This window comes from Pseudoliparis swirei, chromosome 18 (assembly GCF_029220125.1).
Source record: "Pseudoliparis swirei isolate HS2019 ecotype Mariana Trench chromosome 18, NWPU_hadal_v1, whole genome shotgun sequence".
NCBI lineage: Eukaryota > Metazoa > Chordata > Actinopteri > Perciformes > Liparidae > Pseudoliparis > Pseudoliparis swirei.
In genome coordinates, this window is record NC_079405.1 from 13,670,253 (window position 1) to 13,691,494 (window position 21,242).

The 21,242-nt window shown below is 39.9% G+C and overlaps 1 protein-coding gene across 1 annotated transcript in view; it reads left to right on the forward strand.

Annotated features, from left to right (window-relative positions):
* Positions 1 to 943: 943 nt before the first annotated feature.
* The window catches only part of ca16b (carbonic anhydrase XVI b), a 113,641-nt gene continuing 93,342 nt past the window's right edge, over positions 944 to 21,242 (forward strand). Inside the window, exon 1 of the mRNA XM_056438494.1 lies at positions 944 to 1,553. Within this exon, the coding sequence (XP_056294469.1) occupies positions 1,469 to 1,553 (85 nt within the window). The 5' untranslated portion in view covers positions 944 to 1,468. The remainder of the gene's footprint in view (positions 1,554 to 21,242) is intronic.

The following is a 21,242-nucleotide window of genomic DNA, read 5'->3' on the forward strand; positions in this document are numbered from 1 at the left end:
CATGTAATGTGACAGACCAAGACTGAAAATAATTCACACACTACTCTTCAGGTTAATTGCATTTGATCACTACGAATACAATAAGGTATAGTGTAGTCAACTACACAAATGTTTTGCAGTGTGTACAGAGGTGTAGCCTTGAGGATCATACAAGGATACCCACGAGGCTGTCTGAGCTTTGGAAAGGTAGGCATTTTGGAGAGGAAACAGATGGCCCACATTAAAAGCAAAGGGCCCTTGTGACTGTCTTCAATGGCCCTGCAGAGAACTGGGTAATTAAATGAGAAATTTAATCAGATTCCTCAAATTAAATGTCCAGCTGGATAGTTCTGCAAGAAGACCACTGACTACACATTTACCTAAGGGAGCGTCACTGGTCGATGCATAATTCTCCAATCAGCACACACTCATACATGATGATATTCCAGGTGATGATTACTGCTAAAGTATTCCATTCACAGTTCTGCCAGCAGGAGGCAAAGGGACATCAGTGTGTGGCCACAGGAGGGTCGTTTAATAATGGGGCCTTGGAGGAAGCAACAAAACAGTGAGACGACTGGATGAGGGTGGGAATCAGTGGGGTTAGCAGGAAACCAGGCCTTCTGTAGAATCTGAAATGGCCCTGCCAGTCTGTCCTCATGTTTGATGCAACAACAACAAAAATGTTGTTGTTGAAAGCAGCACAATCACGTCTCTACTTCAGTGATTTGCCAATCTGACACGAGCCGCACTGATTTCTGGAGTTTTCCTTGTCGTAAAGCAGCGATAGACACAACCCAGACTCCGGGTCCGTTACGACTCATTTTGCATTCAGCAAATCCAAGAGCCGCCTCCCCTCCCTCCGCTGCTCCCGCCCCGCGCTGGCTCCCACTCTCACGCAGCCTGTCCTGTCGATGGGACCAGCAGCCAGATCTCCATGCACGCCTGACCGCTAGTCCACTTCCTGGGTGGAAGAATGGGACATTTTTCAGCACCACTTTTCTTCGCATTGTGCATGGCCGTCACGCTGACGCCGCGGATAATCACTTAATAATGACCACGTGTAATCAATAGTGTTCGACCACTTATTCCCTGTAGTTAAAGACAGCGATTGATCGCCGATTGACCCTTCCACACTACGGGAATGTCGCTATCTGGAAGCCCGCTACAGGCACACGGTGGAGTCCAGCGCATTTCGAACAGTTTTTGCACCGCCGTAGCGTACGTCTCGTTTCATTCCTCGAAGCTAAAGACAGCCTCTGCTCGGACTGGAGGCGAATAAATTTGTCGTTTGAAGAAAAAAACAAAACGGTGACTCCGCCGAATCGCTAAGCGCTACTTTGATGCTCTGCCTTCGTGGCTGCGGTGCCAACTTCGTTTCTGCTTCGGTCGTGTGTCTGATCTTTTTTTTTTGAATAAGAAGAAGAAGAGAAAAGACTCAAACTTTGTCACCCGTTGCATTCTTGTTGCTCTCGATGAGTAGTCTAACATGCGGAGAATACGAGAACCGAGTTACTGGTGGATTTTATCCTTAATGTTTTTAACCTTGCCCAAACACAAAGACTGTCATCCTGGTAAGTACTTGCAACACGGGTTAGCTCTCATGCATGTAGCCGAACTACTTAGGGTCCACAGTGTTGTATTTGTTCAGTTTTTCTTTCTTTCTTTCTCATAATGACGGGTAAAAGCGACTTTTTCTGGCCGAATAAATACATTTCCCCCCCAGAGGCACAGTTGAGCCTGGTTCCACTGACGGGTAACGTTCAGGGGCCGAGTGAACGCCGAGACGTTCAGGCTCCGGGAATTGTGTGCATGTTATTGATTATGCAGCTGGACAATGGCGCAAACTATCCCGCTCGCTGCTTTAACGTCCGGCTAAACATGTCCCGCTAAACAAACTCCTGTTTAACCCCGACGCTTAACATGTTAGCTACAGCACTGGGTTTTCAAACAACATGGTGTCTCAAGAATTCATCAATCTCAGGAAATGTAACGTTCGCTAATACATCTTTCCTGCAGGCACTTGGATGGTGTGTGGAATTGCATTGAGATACTTTATCTCCCGTGGAATTGGCAGCATTTATCTTTCTATCTGTTGAACCTGTAGTTTTGTTGTGGTTTTCATAAGAAATCCACACGTTTATTTATTTATTTAACAGTTGTATTGTAGTTTTGGTCGTGGTTTATGTGGAGGTATAATGTATGTGCATGCGTGCTGTCACGTGCGTAAGTCGAACTGTGGATGAGGGAGATAGTTAGCTCTGTTGGCTCGTGGATGGATGTGCAGGTATGAGGGGCGATTAATGCCACTGGGGCACAAATATTGTCCCGGAATATCGCCTTCAGTAGGCTACAGGTTTGAGAGGAATAGTGTTGCACTCAAATGTGTAACCAGATTCTGCGCCACTAGAGATTAAACTATTAGAAACCGATGGGTCGGTTGAATGTTAACATGTGATGGTTATCATTGGGTTGAGGGATAACTTGGCACAATACTGCTTTTCAAAGATTTTGACGATGGCTCCAAGATTTCTATGGTTTTGATACCAACATTAATATTTGAGAGTACGGAAATCATCATAAAATAATAACAAATTGAAAATAATCATAACATTTCTGTTACGGGTTCATTATAATTGTTTATTTAATAATTGTGAAAAGGTAGGTTATCAACTAAGCAAGCCATTTTACACTTATAAAATGAATGTGGTGCACTCTTGTGGACAAACTATGTGATGTTACTACAATTTTATTGGCATTTCTGCTTTGCAAATGTCTTACTTGTTAGCAAACATGCACACTAATAGTGATATAGAGTGGCACTAATATGTGTTTAGCTAATATTATCCTAATCTCATTAACCATTGGTGTATCAGTTAGGTTGTATTATCATACCATTCGACTCATTTAAAGTAGTAACTAAACAGTAATTACATCTTCCTAGTTTTATGTTACATTTAATTTGAACAATGTGGCCGCTGGAAGGTCTTCTAGTTCATTGGATGTTTTTATTCTATGGCACGAATCATCTCCCATAGAGAAGTCGCAGTGATGTAACAGGAGAGAATGGTTCCTCTCTGAGTCACCCCTAGGCCCCCCGCCCCAAAATCCGCCAGTTCCCTGCATCCACATTCTTAATTTGCAGCTTTATTGACTAGTAGCCTTCCAGGCCCCCGAACACGACAGAGTTTTCATCCTATGGCATGTCTCAACAGACCTCTGACATGCAGCAAACGGGCAATTCAGGCTGACCGGCAGACCAGCTCCAAGGTGGTGGAGCATACATCCCATTTTACTACTTGTACACTGTCTCATAATGCATCCATCTACAGACTAGGCTGGCTGACCTAAATGTTAATAATATGAAAGAGTTTACATCACAGAGTCTAACCAAATTGGTGCTTGATCACATGAAAAGAGAATATTTGAAAGGGACGGGGATTATTTTCTTTCTCAAATCAGTGCACACAGGATTTTGGCACATAGCTTGTCTATGAATTTGCCATTATTTTCATGGCATCGTAGAGAATTTTATTCCACGGAGTATATGTAGAGGCAATTCATTTTATAATGATCAAGGCTCTTTTGAAAAAGTTGTCTTCAATGGTTTTAAATGTCTCTGGTGTGTTTTCCCTAATATTTCACTCCTGGCAATAATATGGAACATTTTTTTTATTTTTACGATGAATCAGTAGTTGTGGTTGGTGTGTAGACCATACTTGTATGCTTTAAAGTTGTGTGGGTGGAATTGTAGCTTCGTAGTCTTCATGAAAAGTATAGCTTCTCCTGATTGCATCACTTAAGTAATGAAGAAATGATTGCCTGCTCTGTGAATACGGCCATACAAAAATGGATAAAGGCGTCAAGCCTTGTGACGCAGCTGGGGAATAATTTGTAGCAAAGACAAGGACCTCAATGAACAGCAGTTTTAGTAATGGGGGGAAAAACAACCATTTACTACTTTTTGACAGCTATAATGACCATTTCCACTTGTGTGTACTGTATGATAAGGATGTCCTTAAATAAAACACCATCACTGTCCACTGCAAGTGAAATGTTAGTGAGCAAACGTGCTATTAATGTTATTAATGAGGTTCTGATGTGCTGCTGTGCCAGCAGGACGCCAGCTGTCTGGACATCACTGATGTTGGCAACGGCATCATTATCATCACGGTTCTCCTCTATATTCTCTGGATAATCGGTTCGATGTATAGCACTGACGTAACGGCTTAAAAGTAATTTTCTCTAAAATAGCATCAGTACCATATGCTGAGCTCACTGTTATCTGTCGGCATGTGCCACCCTCTTAACGTTCCGATGGGGAAACACTGTAATCACCTTATATCTCGTGCGGATAATGAGCTGTTTATCCTTTTTGACAGAGATACTCTTCCTGCTTATTGCTTTCAAATTGAATGACCAATTTATCAATCAGTGCGTTTCCATGTTGGTATAATTCGAATCTTGCTTTAGTCGGACTATGCTATCTTTTGGGGGATCTGCTATTATCCCAATATACATGGCAGTGAGTAATTCGAATCATTGGTCGAAAGCATGTCATATCCGATACGATAGGTGGCGCTGTTTTCATTACAACTCGTGGTGATACAGCCATTTCCGCTTGACCTCTTCACCACTACCAACAACCAACAACAACAACATCAACATTTCGAGAAAGATGGCGAACAGAGAGCAAGGCGAAGCTACATCCCTCTACTATTCTTGCATGATGTTAATCGTGACATTATCGTCTCTTTCGACTCTTTCGACTTCCGGGTCACGACATGGGAGGGAGGAGGGCGGCGTGATCTCAAGCATGCGCAAAGACGCAAAGTCCAGTTCCTAATCCAATTCACCGTTACATGCCGCGATAGTCGAATTATCAACCGGATCGGATTGAGTTATCCAGGGGTGTTAATCGGATCGTAGTCGGACCGCACATAGTCGAATAAAGGTGTTTACATGAAACGGATAATTCGATTTCAGTCCGACTAAGCCAGTTATTCGAATGCATGTAAACACGGTCAGTGTCTCTCGTTAGACTCAATACACTTTGGAATAACAATGCAATTTTGTTATTCAGGAAATGTGTGTCTTAGTGTGCTGTATGATGGTGGTTGAGAGGTGACCACCAAAAGCTCCACGGCGTTATTGTCTTCAAAGTGATCGTCGGCGGCTTCATTTCACTTGCCTGACGATAAAGCCTGTTACTTTCTATTATTCTTCAGTTTCTTCTATAAATTATGGTTACTGATGACATCGAATATGTTTTGTTTATGTCACCGCACGCTTCTTTGAAAAATAGGATAATTATGTTAAATGAATGACCGAAAGGTAATTTTTTTTTTTTTTTTGGCAGGCAGATAAGACAGTCGGAAAAATGAGACGCAGTTTAACAAACATGAACAGAATAGTTTGACATTTTAAATTATTTCTTGTACACAGTAGAGTGTGAATGATTTCTTTTTGTTTTAATGTTAATGTTGTAGAGTGTCCTTACTGATGGGAAATGCTGTTTGAAAAACAACCTTGTATTATTTCCAGAATTTAAAAAAACATTTCAACACACTTCATCTCAGGTTTTTGGCGGTGAGGCCACTTATTAAAATATATTTGGCCATGTATTGAGCTTTTAAAAAGGCGAGACACGCTCTGTATTCCCATACTAGATGTGACATCGCTCAGTGCTCTGATACCAAAGAGTCCTCTTAAGCACGAAGAAATGAAATCAATAGAACTTCCTATTTTTAAAGAGTATATTTTCATAACATAAAAAAGCTACAATGAAATGAAGAAAATGCAGCAGGTTGTCAGTTGGAGGCTGTGCTGCTCCTTAAAGGTGCCGTGTAGAGTTCTCGTGGAAACAAGCAAGTTATATTTACATCTAGTGTTGTTTATCGAAAGGCATTGTGGTTATGCTTGAGGTCTAAGTTAACAATGTGTTCACTTCCTCATGACATTTCTGCAGAGCAGATACAAAAAATATAAAAAATCCCGCACTCTATTCCATCGGTCTTCTCTGGTGGTGACAGGATGTGACGTCACCAGCACGAGGACGCGCCCCTCATGAACACCGGTCCGTAACGCTACCAGCCGTCAGAGTCCACAGGTTACATTTGAAAAATTCTGCTGGATGAAAGTAGTTTAATTGATCCCCTGCATGGTGCATGTAGAATACAATGCAGACGAAGTAAATATACTCTACCACCATTCCCGTGTTGCTCACTGCTCTTTAGTTGTATGTTATTGTAATTGAATTGGAAGAGAATCAATAGCTAGCGTTCTGTTTCCTGGAGACAAAACGTAACCGAAGGATCCAGCAGAGAATTCTGGCGAGGTCGTCTTGTCGGGAGATGCTGGCATTAATACTGAAGTGGAATGTTTCAGTTGATATGAGCCCAACGTTATGAGAACAATGCTTTATTTTAAAGGGTAATTATAGTCATTTGACATTAATTGGGATTAAGCTGTTTATTTGTGTAATTTATGTTAATCAAGGCAATCAGTCATCACTTCATTACTCGGGGTGTACAGTTGAGTTCACTCGGTCTTCAGCCAAGATACTCCAAGCTGGTCACAGTAGCATTTTAATCATTGAGAATGACTCACAGCCACTTCACACCGAATCATTTTATCTGTCCTAGCAACATGCAACCAAAAAGACACACACACACACACACACCAGATTTGACCAGGCTGGTTGGAACGAGGAGGATAAATGCTTTTGGGGAAATGGGTGCACTTATTTCCTGTGCTTCGTGACAATAGTGATTAATGTCCAGGCAATAAGGCACTGTCACTGAAGGATGTATAGTGCTGCACTCAAGGACGGTGCCATATCAATAAATGTCCTGTGTCCTCCAGTCGCCACGTCCTCTTTCCCCTTTAACAGTCTTGTCGCGATGTGATTCAGTGTCAGCTTTACTTACAGCTGGACTGTCAGTCAACGCTGCCCTGTGGATACTGGACACAATGGGACCCTCAAGCTTCATTCCCCCCCCCTTTTTCTGCATTGTACTATTGTGGGTCAAATGATCATGTGTTTGCTTTGTGCTCTCAAGATTGTCTTTTTCAGAGGCGACAAAAAGCAAATTCAAAAGTAGGCTACCCCATCCACAAGGCTCATTTTCTCTGCCGTGAATTATTGCGACAATCACCAAAGATATGGGATTAGACTGCATGTTTTATCAAGCTCAAGGTGCTCTGCAGAATGCAAAATAAGATTGAATGAGAGTCTTGGATTTTATGAATTACATTTGAACTATTGCATAAATTATGTTAGTTATTTTGAGCAATGCCTGAACTATACATGTATACCTTTTTGTTGCTAATCATTGAGGTCACTTTTATTTCAAAATGTATACGATTCAGAATTGTGTTCATAAAGCCTTCATAAAAAAAATAGTCTTCTCCCAAGTTAAGGCTTTCAACTTTACATATGTGACAATTGTTTTGTTCGAATGAAATGCCAACATGATGTTGAAGATTGAAATGAAGACACGCAAACTTGATACTCTTTTGATTTTTTTTCTTTTCATTTCGTTTCTTTTGGCAAAAAACACAGGTGTTTGGCAACTAGAACCTTTATTTGTGTTGCAAGTTTCAGTGAGCTGCTTTTAAACATCAATTCAATTCAGTTTATTTGTATAGCCCAATTTCACAAATTACAAATTTGTCTCGGAGTGCTTTACAATCTGTACACATAGACATCCCTGCCCCAAAACCTCACATCGGACCAGGAAAAACTCCCAAATAACCCTTCAGGGGAAAAAAGGAAGAAACCTGGAGGAGAGCAACAGAGGAGGATCCCTCTCCTAGGATGGACAGATGCAATAGATGTAATGTGTACAGAAGGACAGATTTAGAGTTAAAATACATTCAATGAATATGACAGAGTGTATGAATAGTTCATAGTAGGCATATTCCACGATGGAGACCTCCACGATCCATCAGGCAGATGGCGGTGGGGAGGAGGAGGGCGGAGTCTCAACAGGACAGTGGCGTAGTCATGAGCAGGAATTCCACGACCCAGACGATCCATCAGGCAGATGGGATCTATGCCGTCTCATAGGGTCCGATGACCCCATGAGCGTAAGTCAAAGGACTTCCGGGAGAAAGCAGAGTTAGTAGCGTGTGATTGAGAGATGAAAATTCATCCTTAAGGAGAGAAAAAGAGGAGATAGGTACTCAGTGCATCCTAAAACGTCCCCGGCAGCTATAAGCCTAGCAGCATATCAAGGGGCTGGACCAGGGCAAACCTGATTCAGCCCTAACTATAACGTCTGTCAAACAGGAAGGTCTTAAGTCTACTCTTAAACGAGGTGACTGTGTCTGCCTCCCGGACTGAAATTGGAAGCTGGTTCCATAAAAGAGGAGCTTGATAACTAAAGGCTCTGGCTCCCATTCTACTTTTAAGACTCTAGGAACTACAAGTAGTCCCGCATTTAGTGAGCGAGCTCTAGTGGGGCAATATGGTACGACAAGCTCCTTAAGATATGATGGAGCATCACCAATCAAGGCTTTATAGGTTAAGAAGAATTTTAAAAGTGATTCTTGATTTTACTGGGAGCCAGTGCAGAGCAGCTAGTGCAGGAGTGATGTGATCTCTTTTCTTAGTTTTAGTGAGAACACGAGCTGCAGCATTCTGGATCAACTGGAGGGACCTAGAGATTTATTAGAGCAGCCTGCTAATAAGGAGTTGCAGTAATCCAGTCTCAAGTAACACGTGAACCAATTTTTCTGCATCTTTTTGAGACAAGATGTGCCTGATTTTTGAAATATTACGTAGATGAAAGAATGCAGTCCTTGAGATTTGCTTTACGTGGGAGTTAAAGGACAAGTCGATCAAAGATAACGCCAAGATTCTTTACAGTGGTGTTGGATGCCAGGGCAATGCCGTCTACAGAATCCACATCACCAGATAATTGATCTCTGAGGTGCTCAGGGCGATTAAAATTACTTGGTTTTGTCTGAGTTTAACATCAAGAAGTTGCAGGTCATCCATGTTTTTATGTCTTTAAGACATGCTTGAATTTTACAGAGTTGGTTGCTCTCCTCTGGTTTTATCGATAAATATAGTTGAGTGTCATCTGCATAACAATGAAAGTTTATGGAGTGTTTCCTGATAATATTGCCCAAAGGAAGCATGTATAAGGTAAATAAAATTGGTCCAAGCACAGAACCTTGTGGAACTCCGTGATTAACGTTGGTGGTTATCGGCGTCATCGTTTACAAATACAAACTGAGATCGATCTGATAAATAGGATTTAAACCAAATTAGTGCCGTGCCTGAAATGCCAATCGACTGCTCCAGTCTCTGTAACAGGATGTCATGGTCAATGGTGTCGAATGCAGCACTAAGGTCTAACAAGACCAGGACAGAGAGGAGTCCTTTATCTGCTGCCATTAAGAGGTCATTTGTAATTTTCACCAGTGCCGTCTCGGTGCTGTGGTGTTTTCTAAATCCTGATTGAAATTTCTCAAATAAACTATTATGATGTAGAAAGTCGCACAACTGATTTGCGACCACTTTCTCAAGGATCTTGGAGAGGAAGGAGGTTAGAGATCGGTCTGTAGTTAGCCAATACCTCTGGATCCAGAGTGGGCTTCTTCAGGAGAGGTTTAATAACAGCCACCTTGAAGGAGTGTGGCACGTGGCCTGTTAGCAGAGACACATTGATAATATCTAATAGAGAGCCAATTAAAGGCAAAACGTCTTTAAGCAGCCTCGTCGGGATGGGGGTCCAAGAGACAGGTAGACGTGTTCAAGTAGAAACCGTTGAAAATAATTGGTCACGGTTGATAGGAGAAAATCCTCCAAATATACACCAGGGCATACAGCGGTTTCCAAGGCCATTCCACTTGAGGACAGATTGGCACTGGTTGTGGGCAAGAGATTATTAATCTTGTCCCTAATAGTTAAAATCTTTTCATTAAAGAAGTTCATAAAGTCATTACCACTAAGGTTTATAGGAATGCTCGGCTCCACAGAGCTGTGACTCTCTGTCAGCCTGGCTACAGTGCTGAAGAGAAACCTGGGGTTGTTTTTATTTTTCTATTATTGATGAGTAAGACAGTCGGAAAAATGAGACGAGTTTAACAAACATGAACAGAATAGTTTGACATTTTAAATTATTTCTTGTACACAGTAGAGTGTGAATGATTTCTTTTTGTTTTAATGTTAATGTTGTAGAGTGTCCTTACTGATGGGAAATGCTGTTTGAAAAACAACCTTGTATTATTTCCAGAATTTAAAAAAACATTTCAACACACTTCATCTCAGGTTTTTTGCGGTGAGGCCACTTATTAAAATATATTTGGCCATGTATTGAGCTTTTAAAAAGGCGAGACACGCTCTGTATTCCCATACTAGATGTGACATCGCTCAGTGCTCTGATACCAAAGAGTCCTCTTAAGCACGAAGAAATGAAATCAATAGAACTTCCTATTTTTAAAGAGTATATTTTCATAACATAAAAAAGCTACAATGAAATGAAGAAAATGCAGCAGGTTGTCAGTTGGAGGCTGTGCTCCTTAAAGGTGCCGTGTAGAGTTCTCGTGAAACAAGCAAGTTATATTTACATCTAGTGTTGTTTATCGAAAGGCATTGTGGTTATGCTTGAGGTCTAAGTTAACAATGTGTTCACTTCCTCATGACATTTCTGCAGAGCAGATACAAAAAATATAAAAAATCCCGCACTCTATTCCATCGGTCTTCTCTGGTGGTGACAGGATGTGACGTCACCAGCACGAGGACGCGCCCCTCATGAACACCGGTCCGTAACGCTACCAGCCGTCAGAGTCCACAGGTTACATTTGAAAAATTCTGCTGGATGAAAGTAGTTTAATTGATCCCCTGCATGGTGCATGTAGAATACAATGCAGACGAAGTAAATATACTCTACCACCATTCCCGTGTTGCTCACTGCTCTTTAGTTGTATGTTATTGTAATTGAATTGGAAGAGAATCAATAGCTAGCGTTCTGTTTCCTGGAGACAAAACGTAACCGAAGGATCCAGCAGAGAATTCTGGCGAGGTCGTCCTGTCGGGAGATGCTGGCATTAATACTGAAGTGGAATGTTTCAGTTGATATGAGCCCAACGTTATGAGAACAATGCTTTATTTTAAAGGGTAATTATAGTCATTTGACATTAATTGGGATTAAGCTGTTTATTTGTGTAATTTATGTTAATCAAGGCAATCAGTCATCACTTCATTACTCGGGGTGTACAGTTGAGTTCACTCGGTCTTCAGCCAAGATACTCCAAGCTGGTCACAGTAGCATTTTAATCATTGAGAATGACTCACAGCCACTTCACACCGAATCATTTTATCTGTCCTAGCAACATGCAACCAAAAAGACACACACACACACACACACCAGATTTGACCAGGCTGGTTGGAACGAGGGAGGATAAATGCTTTTGGGGAAATGGGTGCACTTATTTCCTGTGCTTCGTGACAATAGTGATTAATGTCCAGGCAATAAGGCACTGTCACTGAAGGATGTATAGTGCTGCACTCAAGGACGGTGCCATATCAATAAATGTCCTGTGTCCTCCAGTCGCCACGTCCTCTTTCCCCTTTAACAGTCTTGTCGCGATGTGATTCAGTGTCAGCTTTACTTACAGCTGGACTGTCAGTCAACGCTGCCCTGTGGATACTGGACACAATGGGACCCTCAAGCTTCATTCCCCCCCCCTTTTTTCTGCATTGTACTATTGTGGGTCAAATGATCATGTGTTTGCTTTGTGCTCTCAAGATTGTCTTTTTCAGAGGCGACAAAAAGCAAATTCAAAAGTAGGCTACCCCATCCACAAGGCTCATTTTCTCTGCCGTGAATTATTGCGACAATCACCAAAGATATGGGATTAGACTGCATGTTTTATCAAGCTCAAGGTGCTCTGCAGAATGCAAAATAAGATTGAATGAGAGTCTTGGATTTTATGAATTACATTTGAACTATTGCATAAATTATGTTAGTTATTTTGAGCAATGCCTGAACTATACATGTATACCTTTTTGTTGCTAATCATTGAGGTCACTTTTATTTCAAAATGTATACGATTCAGAATTGTGTTCATAAAGCCTTCATAAAAAAAATAGTCTTCTCCCAAGTTAAGGCTTTCAACTTTACATATGTGACAATTGTTTTGTTCGAATGAAATGCCAACATGATGTTGAAGATTGAAATGAAGACACGCAAACTTGATACTCTTTTGATTTTTTTTCTTTTCATTTCGTTTCATTTGGCAAAAAACACAGGTGTTTGGCAACTAGAACCTTTATTTGTGTTGCAAGTTTCAGTGAGCTGCTTTTAAACATCAATTAATTTTTATTGTGTAAAAGATTTATTTTGACATCATTTGCTATGTTTTTTTAATGCCTATTTTAGAAGATATTGAATTATTATTGGATACTAACTGGAGGCTGATTTTAATGATATCTGCTGATGGTTTATTTTTTAAATTAATTTTTTAGAAATGCCAAACTAGAGATGTCCTAGAGATGTTTGCGATTATGATCCTTTAAAAGTTATTCTAGAAATGTGACCATGTACTGAGATGTACATAAAAACCATGTGCTGTACCTTATTTTCTCTCACTCTTTGTCTGTGAGTTTTTCGAAAGAGGAGTGTGATTTCAAAAGATAAATTATCTTTGGGATTAGCATCTGTTAATCAGCAGCTCTGTGGTCTCTAGTTTGGTTATTTGGATCAATTTACAGAACTCATTTAGCTCACCTTTCAGATTACGTGTCTGTGAATGTTGAGAGAAGACACAATATAGCACCTCTTAAACTACCTCGTATACCTCTTGAAGCTTTTGACTAGGAAGTCGTCAAAGGTCCGTTGCTAAGTGGGGGAAACGGTTGCCAAGCACCCAAATACACAACATCTTTCCATCTTTGACAAACAGGTTGCTTTGACACAACGGGAGGACGAATCATAGTTTGATGTATTGTTTATTTTGTGATGTACACAAAGCATATTGTATTCTGGAAATTTACTGTTGTTCACGACCTATCAGACTTGGCAATGATATGGTATCTTATTTAAGGATCATTCATCATGAGCTTTCGACACAACTGGTACATAAAGATGAATAGTTGACTTTAACACTGAGTTGATATTCACTCTTCCACTCCTGGGCTAAACCCACCTCATTAATTCCTTGTCGAAAAGGTTTTTTTCCGCCTCCCTAAGTTAACACCCAGAGAGATCAGTCTCCAGGCTCTTTTCCTTTGGGTTTCAATTCGGATTGATGATATGTTTGTTTCTCTCACACACTTTGTCTCCATGGGAGCTTTCTCTATTTTGTGAGAACGCTCTAAAACAATAATGAGGGGGGTATTATTTGGTATTTAACATTGTTATTAAAAAGCAAAGTGTATTTTAGGTGGCGTTAGGCCTTTTCCCTGTGTTTAGCATATTGTATCTGAAACCCTACTTTTGGATGTTCAACTGTTTCACAAAATGAATTTTGTGTGAGAAATGTGTGGTATTATAAAGATGACAGGCAGCTAGTGTGCATTTTTGGTGTTGGTTAATTTCAGAGGCTTCCAAGGGAGAAGATGTGCTGAGTTAGATAGTTTTTTGAGGCAGAACAGGAGTTTAGAGACTACCCTATCGATCCTGTTGACACGCTCCCCTTTGGGGAATGCAAATGTTTCTGTTCTTCACACAAATATCCAAACCATACCAGTACTGGAACCCTAATTAACAAGGGATTGGAATACCATGGCCTTTTCCTTTTGACATTTTCATATTTCAGAAAGACATTGTTTAATGATTCCTCAAAAAAAGACAACTCTCGTCTTTATTATACGGTAAAAAAGATAATGCGATCAACAGTTGAATTTGTTGAACATTTGTAGAAACTGTAATTAAAACACCTTCTAGTTGATCCCGGGTAATTTTAGTCACACTGTCGTACACATTCCAGCGTGTCTTCTTTATCTGTCAGACTCTGATGTGAGCTGCTGTATATTGCGTTACTGTATTGTATTACTACTGTGTTGTATTCTCACTGCTAAACCACACAACACAAGTGTTTACTACAGCAGAGGAGAACTACTGTACCCCCAGGTATCCACTAGTCACTCAGGGACTCCAGGGATCATCGCTCCCAACACTTTGCAGCTCGCGTGAGGAAGGCGAGACCTAGCAACCACTCTTCCTCAACACCCTCTCGGTTGTCGAGGCATCATCTGCATCTCTGTAATGTTGAGAAAGCTCAAATGTAGAAGCTTAATGGCACAAGTGACATCTCTTAATTAGGTGTCTATAAAATAGAATTGGTTTCTTTTAGATTAAAAAAACCCAAACGGTTATCTTATATTCAAGCCTATGAATATTATATTTGTCCCATCGATAGGTTTGAAGTATTTTTTCTTTTGGTAGAGTGTAGTCAGAGGGCAGCATTAAGGACATTCATCTTAGCGTTGGCAGCACTTACTCTACGTTCCCATGTCCAAGAGTAGATGGCTCATTTGTGTAGAGCAGCTATAATTAGTTGAGTTAATCAATAAATTGATTGACAGAAAATTCTAAGAAAAATCACCAACTAAGTCAGCTTTAGTCTTTTATGCAAACAGTCCCTGATTCTATTCTTCTCAAATGGCAGGATGTGATGGTTGCTCTTCGTTGATAGTTGCTGCCCTACATTTGTGATTATAGGAGACTAGAAATATACAGTAAATGTCCTATTTCTAAGGTCAATTTATTCCATTACTTCTGTCATTTGAAGAGTGTTATTATAGCCTCATCATCGATGTATTATGATCAATAACTTGTTGTCAGGTCAGACTGACCCAATGGAACTAAATATCTAAAAATAAGAGAAAGGCACGACTAGAGACAGTTTAGGTGCTTTGGATACGAGTGTTTTAGTGTTCTGTGTTGGACAGCTGGGTTTGTTCTCATGGCCCAAAGTAGAACTATAGGTAGATAGCAAATGGCAGTTTATTCCGTAATGTTGCTTTTAATGCGTACGCATATTTGTGTTTTCTAGGATATTATAAAATGTCCTTTCAATAAAAGCAATACATGTCAAATGTAACAGGATATTGACAAAATATCAGAGACTCATATTTGAGGAGGATCTTTAAATAAAACATAATACAAATTTGTGTTATTATTTTGTATCATACTCTAGATGACTAGTGTTTCTTAGAAAAGCACCAAATGACTCTGGAATCTTAAAGACAACGTAATATGAGTTAAAATTAATTGATGTAAAAATGAAAAATTGCCTTTTATTAGAATCAACAGACCGTGGAAAAGCACGACTTTAGTGTTTGTGACCGAAAGGTTTCTTTGGGAATGTTTCAAACCTGGATTTGTGTTATGTAAACCAATAACTAATTATTGGTTATTACAAATCTTCTATAAACCGTCAAATAGTGAAACATTTCCATCTTAATTTCTCAGACCCTTGTTTTTACAAGTGTTGACTGTCTGAAACACAAAGATATTCAGTTCATGATGATATTCCACAGAAAAACTAAACATCTTCAAATTTGAGAATCTTTTATCAGATACTGGCCATTTGCTTGATACATTACAATCTTCTGTCAATGAACCAATTGATTGATTCTTTCATCTACTATTCAGCTAATTTCAATTTCACATTTTTTAAAGTCTGACTTGTCGATTCAGATTTTCTTTCTAAAAACTGTAATTAACGGCATGGCTCCAAACCAACCTCTCAAGAAGTAATTTGAATCCCAAAGTCAGTCTTAAGAGTCAGCCATTTAAAATGAGGTCCTTATACCTTTCTTATTGTCCATCCATCCATTATCAAGACCACTTCATCCTCATTAGGGTCGCGGGGCGCTGGAGCCGATCCCAGCTGGGCGAAGGCAGGGGACACCCTGGACAGGCCGCCAGTCCATCTCAGGTCACACATAGAGACAGACAACCACTCACTCTCACATTCACACCTATGGGCAATTTAGAGATCAATTAACCTGACTGCATGTCTTTGGATTGTGGGAGGAAGCCGGAGGGAACCCACGCTGCCACGGGGAGAACATGCAAACTCCACACAGAAGGACCACCCCGACCGGAAATTGAACCCACGGCCCTCTTGCTGTGAGGCGACAGTGCTAGCCACTACACCACCGTGCAGCCCCTCCCTTTCTTATTGTCATCTATGTTTATTGGCATAAACAATTCAAATAATCAAGAAAAGCATTATTGCATTTTTATTTAAATAGTCTGCTTAAAACAAATCATCGGCCCCAGTAGATATATTTATGTCTGATAAGCTGCTTAGATCAAAATGTTGAACATGTCATATAGGTTGTACATATAGCATACTGCGTGCAGATATAAAAGAATCTTGCAACAGTGGCACACACGTGTAAACGTGACCGGCAAGAAATTTGAAATATGAGACTGACCTGCCTGACATCGGCCATGGCCAATCAGCTGACATCTGGCCGGTTTCTATCTCCAGGCGATCAATCGGTGGACCTCTACAGCAGCAATCTTTCCAGTTATTGGAAGTTTTTCAATTTGTACAAACGAGGAAAGAGCCTTCGTAGAGCTGAGAAAATGACAATCTTGCAGCAACCATCACAGTTGACCGATGATAATCATGCTCACACACTTAATACTTCCCCCTCATTCAAAGCATATTTGTTTTATTTTGTTCTGATCCTTTGCCGTATTTACTCTGCCGAGCATGTTTCGGGCCATTTGAACTGCTACTAAATGCTCTCCCACATCGACTTCAGCACTCAGCTGTGGTGTTGCTGCTTGATTAGAATCATTACCGTGACTCTCTGCCAAGTACTGCTCAATTGAATGCTGTTTTTCAGTCTTTGTTCGCTCCTGCCCTTGTATGTATTTTATCTAAAGTTAATTATCCTTGAGTTGGTTTTGCTGCGAGTTTGACTTCATGTAGGTCGGATCAAATTGATGCCAAAGTGGCTTCAAATAAGCCTGATGAGAGATTGTTTGTCTACTGATAGCCTACTGTTGATTTTACCAGAATGGAATTGACTTGTACATCTTAACAGACAACCACTGGGCTGCCACGTATGAAAGCAAGGCCAAACAAGTGTATGCATGTGGAGGAGCCATGGTCTGAGTAGATGGAGTAGTGGATTTATTTCATTACAAAACCTCTCGAGTCAATCAGCGGTATATTTTGTGATCTAATCTCTGCCTTTACAGTTGTTAAGAGTGAAATAAATGTCACACTTAAAATCACAGAGTTGACAAGAACATTGATTTTTGAAGAAACTGCATCTGAGTTCTAAAAGTACTACCATCGATAATTTAATGGTGTCTTTTTATTCTTTTTCATTTTGTTATAACAAAATTAACACGTTTTAACAGTTGGAAACATCATTTTATTTGAGTCACCAAAACGGAGGGGATAAGTGGAGACTATGTGAAAAAGAAATAATTCATTTTCTTAAATTCAAAATTACACTTTTGCATGCTATTTCTTCGGCAGTGCAATGGAATTAAAACATTAAAGTGGATGATGAAGACATCAGGTATCACAGGAATACATTGGCTTCAGCTTCAGTGTGCAAAACATAAACTCAATGCAAAATACAATTTGCATTATAAAGGTAAAATGAAAAGATATGGTTTCTTAATAAGCCTGTGAAAAAATATATGTTCCATGAAAGCTACAAACAACTAAATGCAGAGCCATTACAAAGGTTTCCTTTCAGAAGAGTGTCACTCTTCTGAGCAAATAAAGTTGTATGCTTTAATACGACTAAGAGTTTAAAGCCACTCTAGCGACTCAATGAGGCTGCACAACAGGGGATCCTTGCTTTTATGCATTTTTGGGATCTTGTTAATAAAATAAATACCTTTGTGATTTCAATCAATTAATTTTTATATTAAATTACAAAATAGTCGGCAGACCACCTGGCACCTGATGGAGGGCTTAGTTGAATACCACTGCCCTAGAGCCATGCTGCTATTATGGATACAACGTGCACTTTCAGGTTACATTTGTTTTGACCTTCCGACCCGGTGATACCTTACCTCAAAGAAGACGACCATGGCAGCAATGATGCGTCTTTCCTTGATGGCAGCGCTGAGGCTGTCAAAGTCATCTGAATTGTAAAGGTAGATCTGCATCTGTGATGGGAAACAGGGCATAAATAGCTTGAGGAGTGGACAAGGAGAACCAACAGTCCCGTCATCAAGGGTAAAATATGTTAGTAAATATAAAGGTAACAGGAGGGTTAAACATTGAATCGGGTCATATTGACCCGAAGGCGACAGGAGGGTGAAACATTGAATCGGGTCAAATTGACCCGAAGGCAACACAAGGCTTAAAGCAATCATGGAGCCAGCATGCAGCAAACATACTGCTGACATGTTGCGACTTTAATTTAATGTCTCAGTTTACCCAACCTTGGTATAAAATGGGACCAAAACAACAAGAAAAGGCACAGCCATATGATCAAAGTGAATTTTCAATTCCATTTCCATTATATCCATTTGATTGCACATTCATTATAAAATGTATGTTGGACCCTTCTTTGTAGAATGTTTGCATCTCTCTTTTCTTGAGCAAAATTGTATTTGCTACCTTGTTGTTGTGAAATACAGAACTGCGTACAGTGAACACGAGTGAGGCTGCTTTGTCGTTTCTAAATCCAACCTTCAAGTATTGATTATTATTCAACATCAAACAAGCATTTAGAGAAGAAGGAAGGATGTTGGACTGCTTGTATGGCCCCGGGCACACATACGGTGATTTGGAAGTGATGCATGCAAAGTCATGCAGTGGTATTATGTGTGGTCAGCATCGAGTAATTTGGCCACTGAGCTTTTTTAAATTTATTTTTAATTTTTATTTTATTTTATTTTTTTATAATGGTTTATTTAATAAGGGACAGTGCACATTGATAAAAACTTTGCAGTAAATGTGCCAGAGTTAGCCAAGAGGCTATTTTTCATCTGTAGTCCCAATGTTGCTGATGTTAAGAACAAACCTAAAAACATAAGATTACAAATACAATCTACAAATAAAGCAAATAAAATAAGGGAGAACAATGTTAAAATGGACAGAATAAAAACATAATGTCAGAGATACAATGTAAAAGCTTACAGACTAAATGTGATATATAACTGCAAACAGGTGAACGACAAGAGAAGACACGCAGGTGGAGTAAAACGGCCGACCAGCAAGTCAAGACATACAGAGACCGGACAACAGACAGACAACAACTGACAGACAGAAAGAATGAAAGTCCAACCTGGGCAGATGGAGGAGGTAGTTACAGTCTAGTGCTGACAGAGCTGGGTAGTAATGTACCATTTCTTTGTTTCCGCTTTAAAAGAGTTGAATGATTGTAGCTCTCTAATATATACTGGAATGTAGTTCCAGTGAACTGCTGCTTGTACTGAGAAAGCAGCGTGACTGAAAGCACTTTTCCTGAGAGGGACGATACAATCCCCTCGCTGCTCCTCTTGTGAGCCGATATCCAGTTCGTGTGGTGACAAATTGTTTGAGAGGAGGAGAGGTCAATCCATGTATGATTTTGTACATCAGACAGACGTGCACATATTTAATCAAGTTATCCCAGCTAAGCAAGTTGTATTTTTTTAGTATAGGACAATGATGTGACAGAACTTTTTTTTTATCAAGAGTTTTGAGCGTCCGCTTGTATAATGACTGTAATGGTTTGAGAGTCGTGGCACTAGCATGTGACCAGGTTGTTAAACAGTAGGTCATGTGGGAAATAACCATTGAATGCATGAATGTTTTAGCTGCCTCTGTTGACATGTAGTTGCGCGAGAATCGGAAATTGGATAGATTGTATTTTACCCGATTACAAACTTTTTTCACCTGTGATTTGAAAGACAAATTAGAATCAAAGTACTCCCAGGTACTTGTATTCAGATACAACCTTTAGCCTCTCCCCAGATACAAAAACATCCGGTTCTACACTATCAGAGTTTCTTTTGGTAAAAAACATACACACAGTTTTGGATATATTGAGTTGTAAACAACATTGCGTTAACCAAGTAGTCACATTAGCCATGGATGTAGTGAGTTATTTTGCTACATCTCCCAAATTGCTGCCATGCAAATAAATGACAGTGTCATCAGCATACATTTGAATGTTGGAATGAGGACAAACTGATGGCAGATCATTAATATATAAGGAAAATAATAATGGGCCCAGGACAGATCCTTGTGGGACACCTGTGGACAAGCGGAGGGCAGCGGATTTATGTTTTTGAATTTGGACAGACTGTGACCTATTTAGCAAATATGATTCCATCCATTTAAGTGTACCTGAGGAGAAGTTGTAACTGTGCAATTTAGACAAAAGAATACTATGATTTACAGTGTCAAATGCCTTCTTGAGATCAAGATACACAACTCCAACAACACCCCCTTTGTCCAGTAGAATTTTGATTTTTTTCAGTGAAGAAACAGGTGGCCGTCTCAGTGGAATAATTGGCTCTAAAGCCGAATTGCATTGGATGAAGGGCAAAGGGACTGTTTTTCAAATGGCAGATCATTTGCTCAGCTACCAACTTTTCTGCAACCTTTGATATTGTAGGCAGGATACTGATTGGTCTGTAATTAGAGGTAGAAAGGCGATCTCCTTCTTTGAATACTGGAATAACAGCAGCCGACTTCCAAACACTGGGAAACATGTTTTGAGAGATTGAGAGGTTGATGATATTGCTGATGGGATTTATTAGTGTTTTGGAAAGAGTTTTGAGCATAACGGCATCCATACCAAATGTATCTTTAGTTTTGGATGGTTTAAGAGAACTGATTATTCTTGTGACGTCTGAATGAGTGACATTTCTTATGATGAAAGTCGGCTCCAATGTATTTACTGTACAGACAGGTCTAATCTCAGGGGAGAAACATTTAGCAATGGTAGCAACAGAATCAATGAAATAGTGATTGAAAGCTTTTGCCATTTCAACTGGATTATTTGACAGTTTACCATTAATGTTAAGTTCTTGCGGCTTCCTTACTTTGTTGGGATGTCCCATTAGCTTGTGTAACTGATCCCAGACCATTTTAGTTTTACCTCTCGCTTTTTCTATTACAGTCATGAAGAAATCTGCCTTAGCCTTTCTTAATTTCATTACCACTCTGTTCCTTAGCATAGCAAAATGTTGTCTGTCATGGCTCGATTTATTTTTAATTGCAGTTTTTAAGGCAGAATCCCGTTCTTTCATTATTTTTAAGATATCATCATTCATCCAAGGAACAGAGTGTTTGATATGTTTGTGCCTAAATTTGCAACT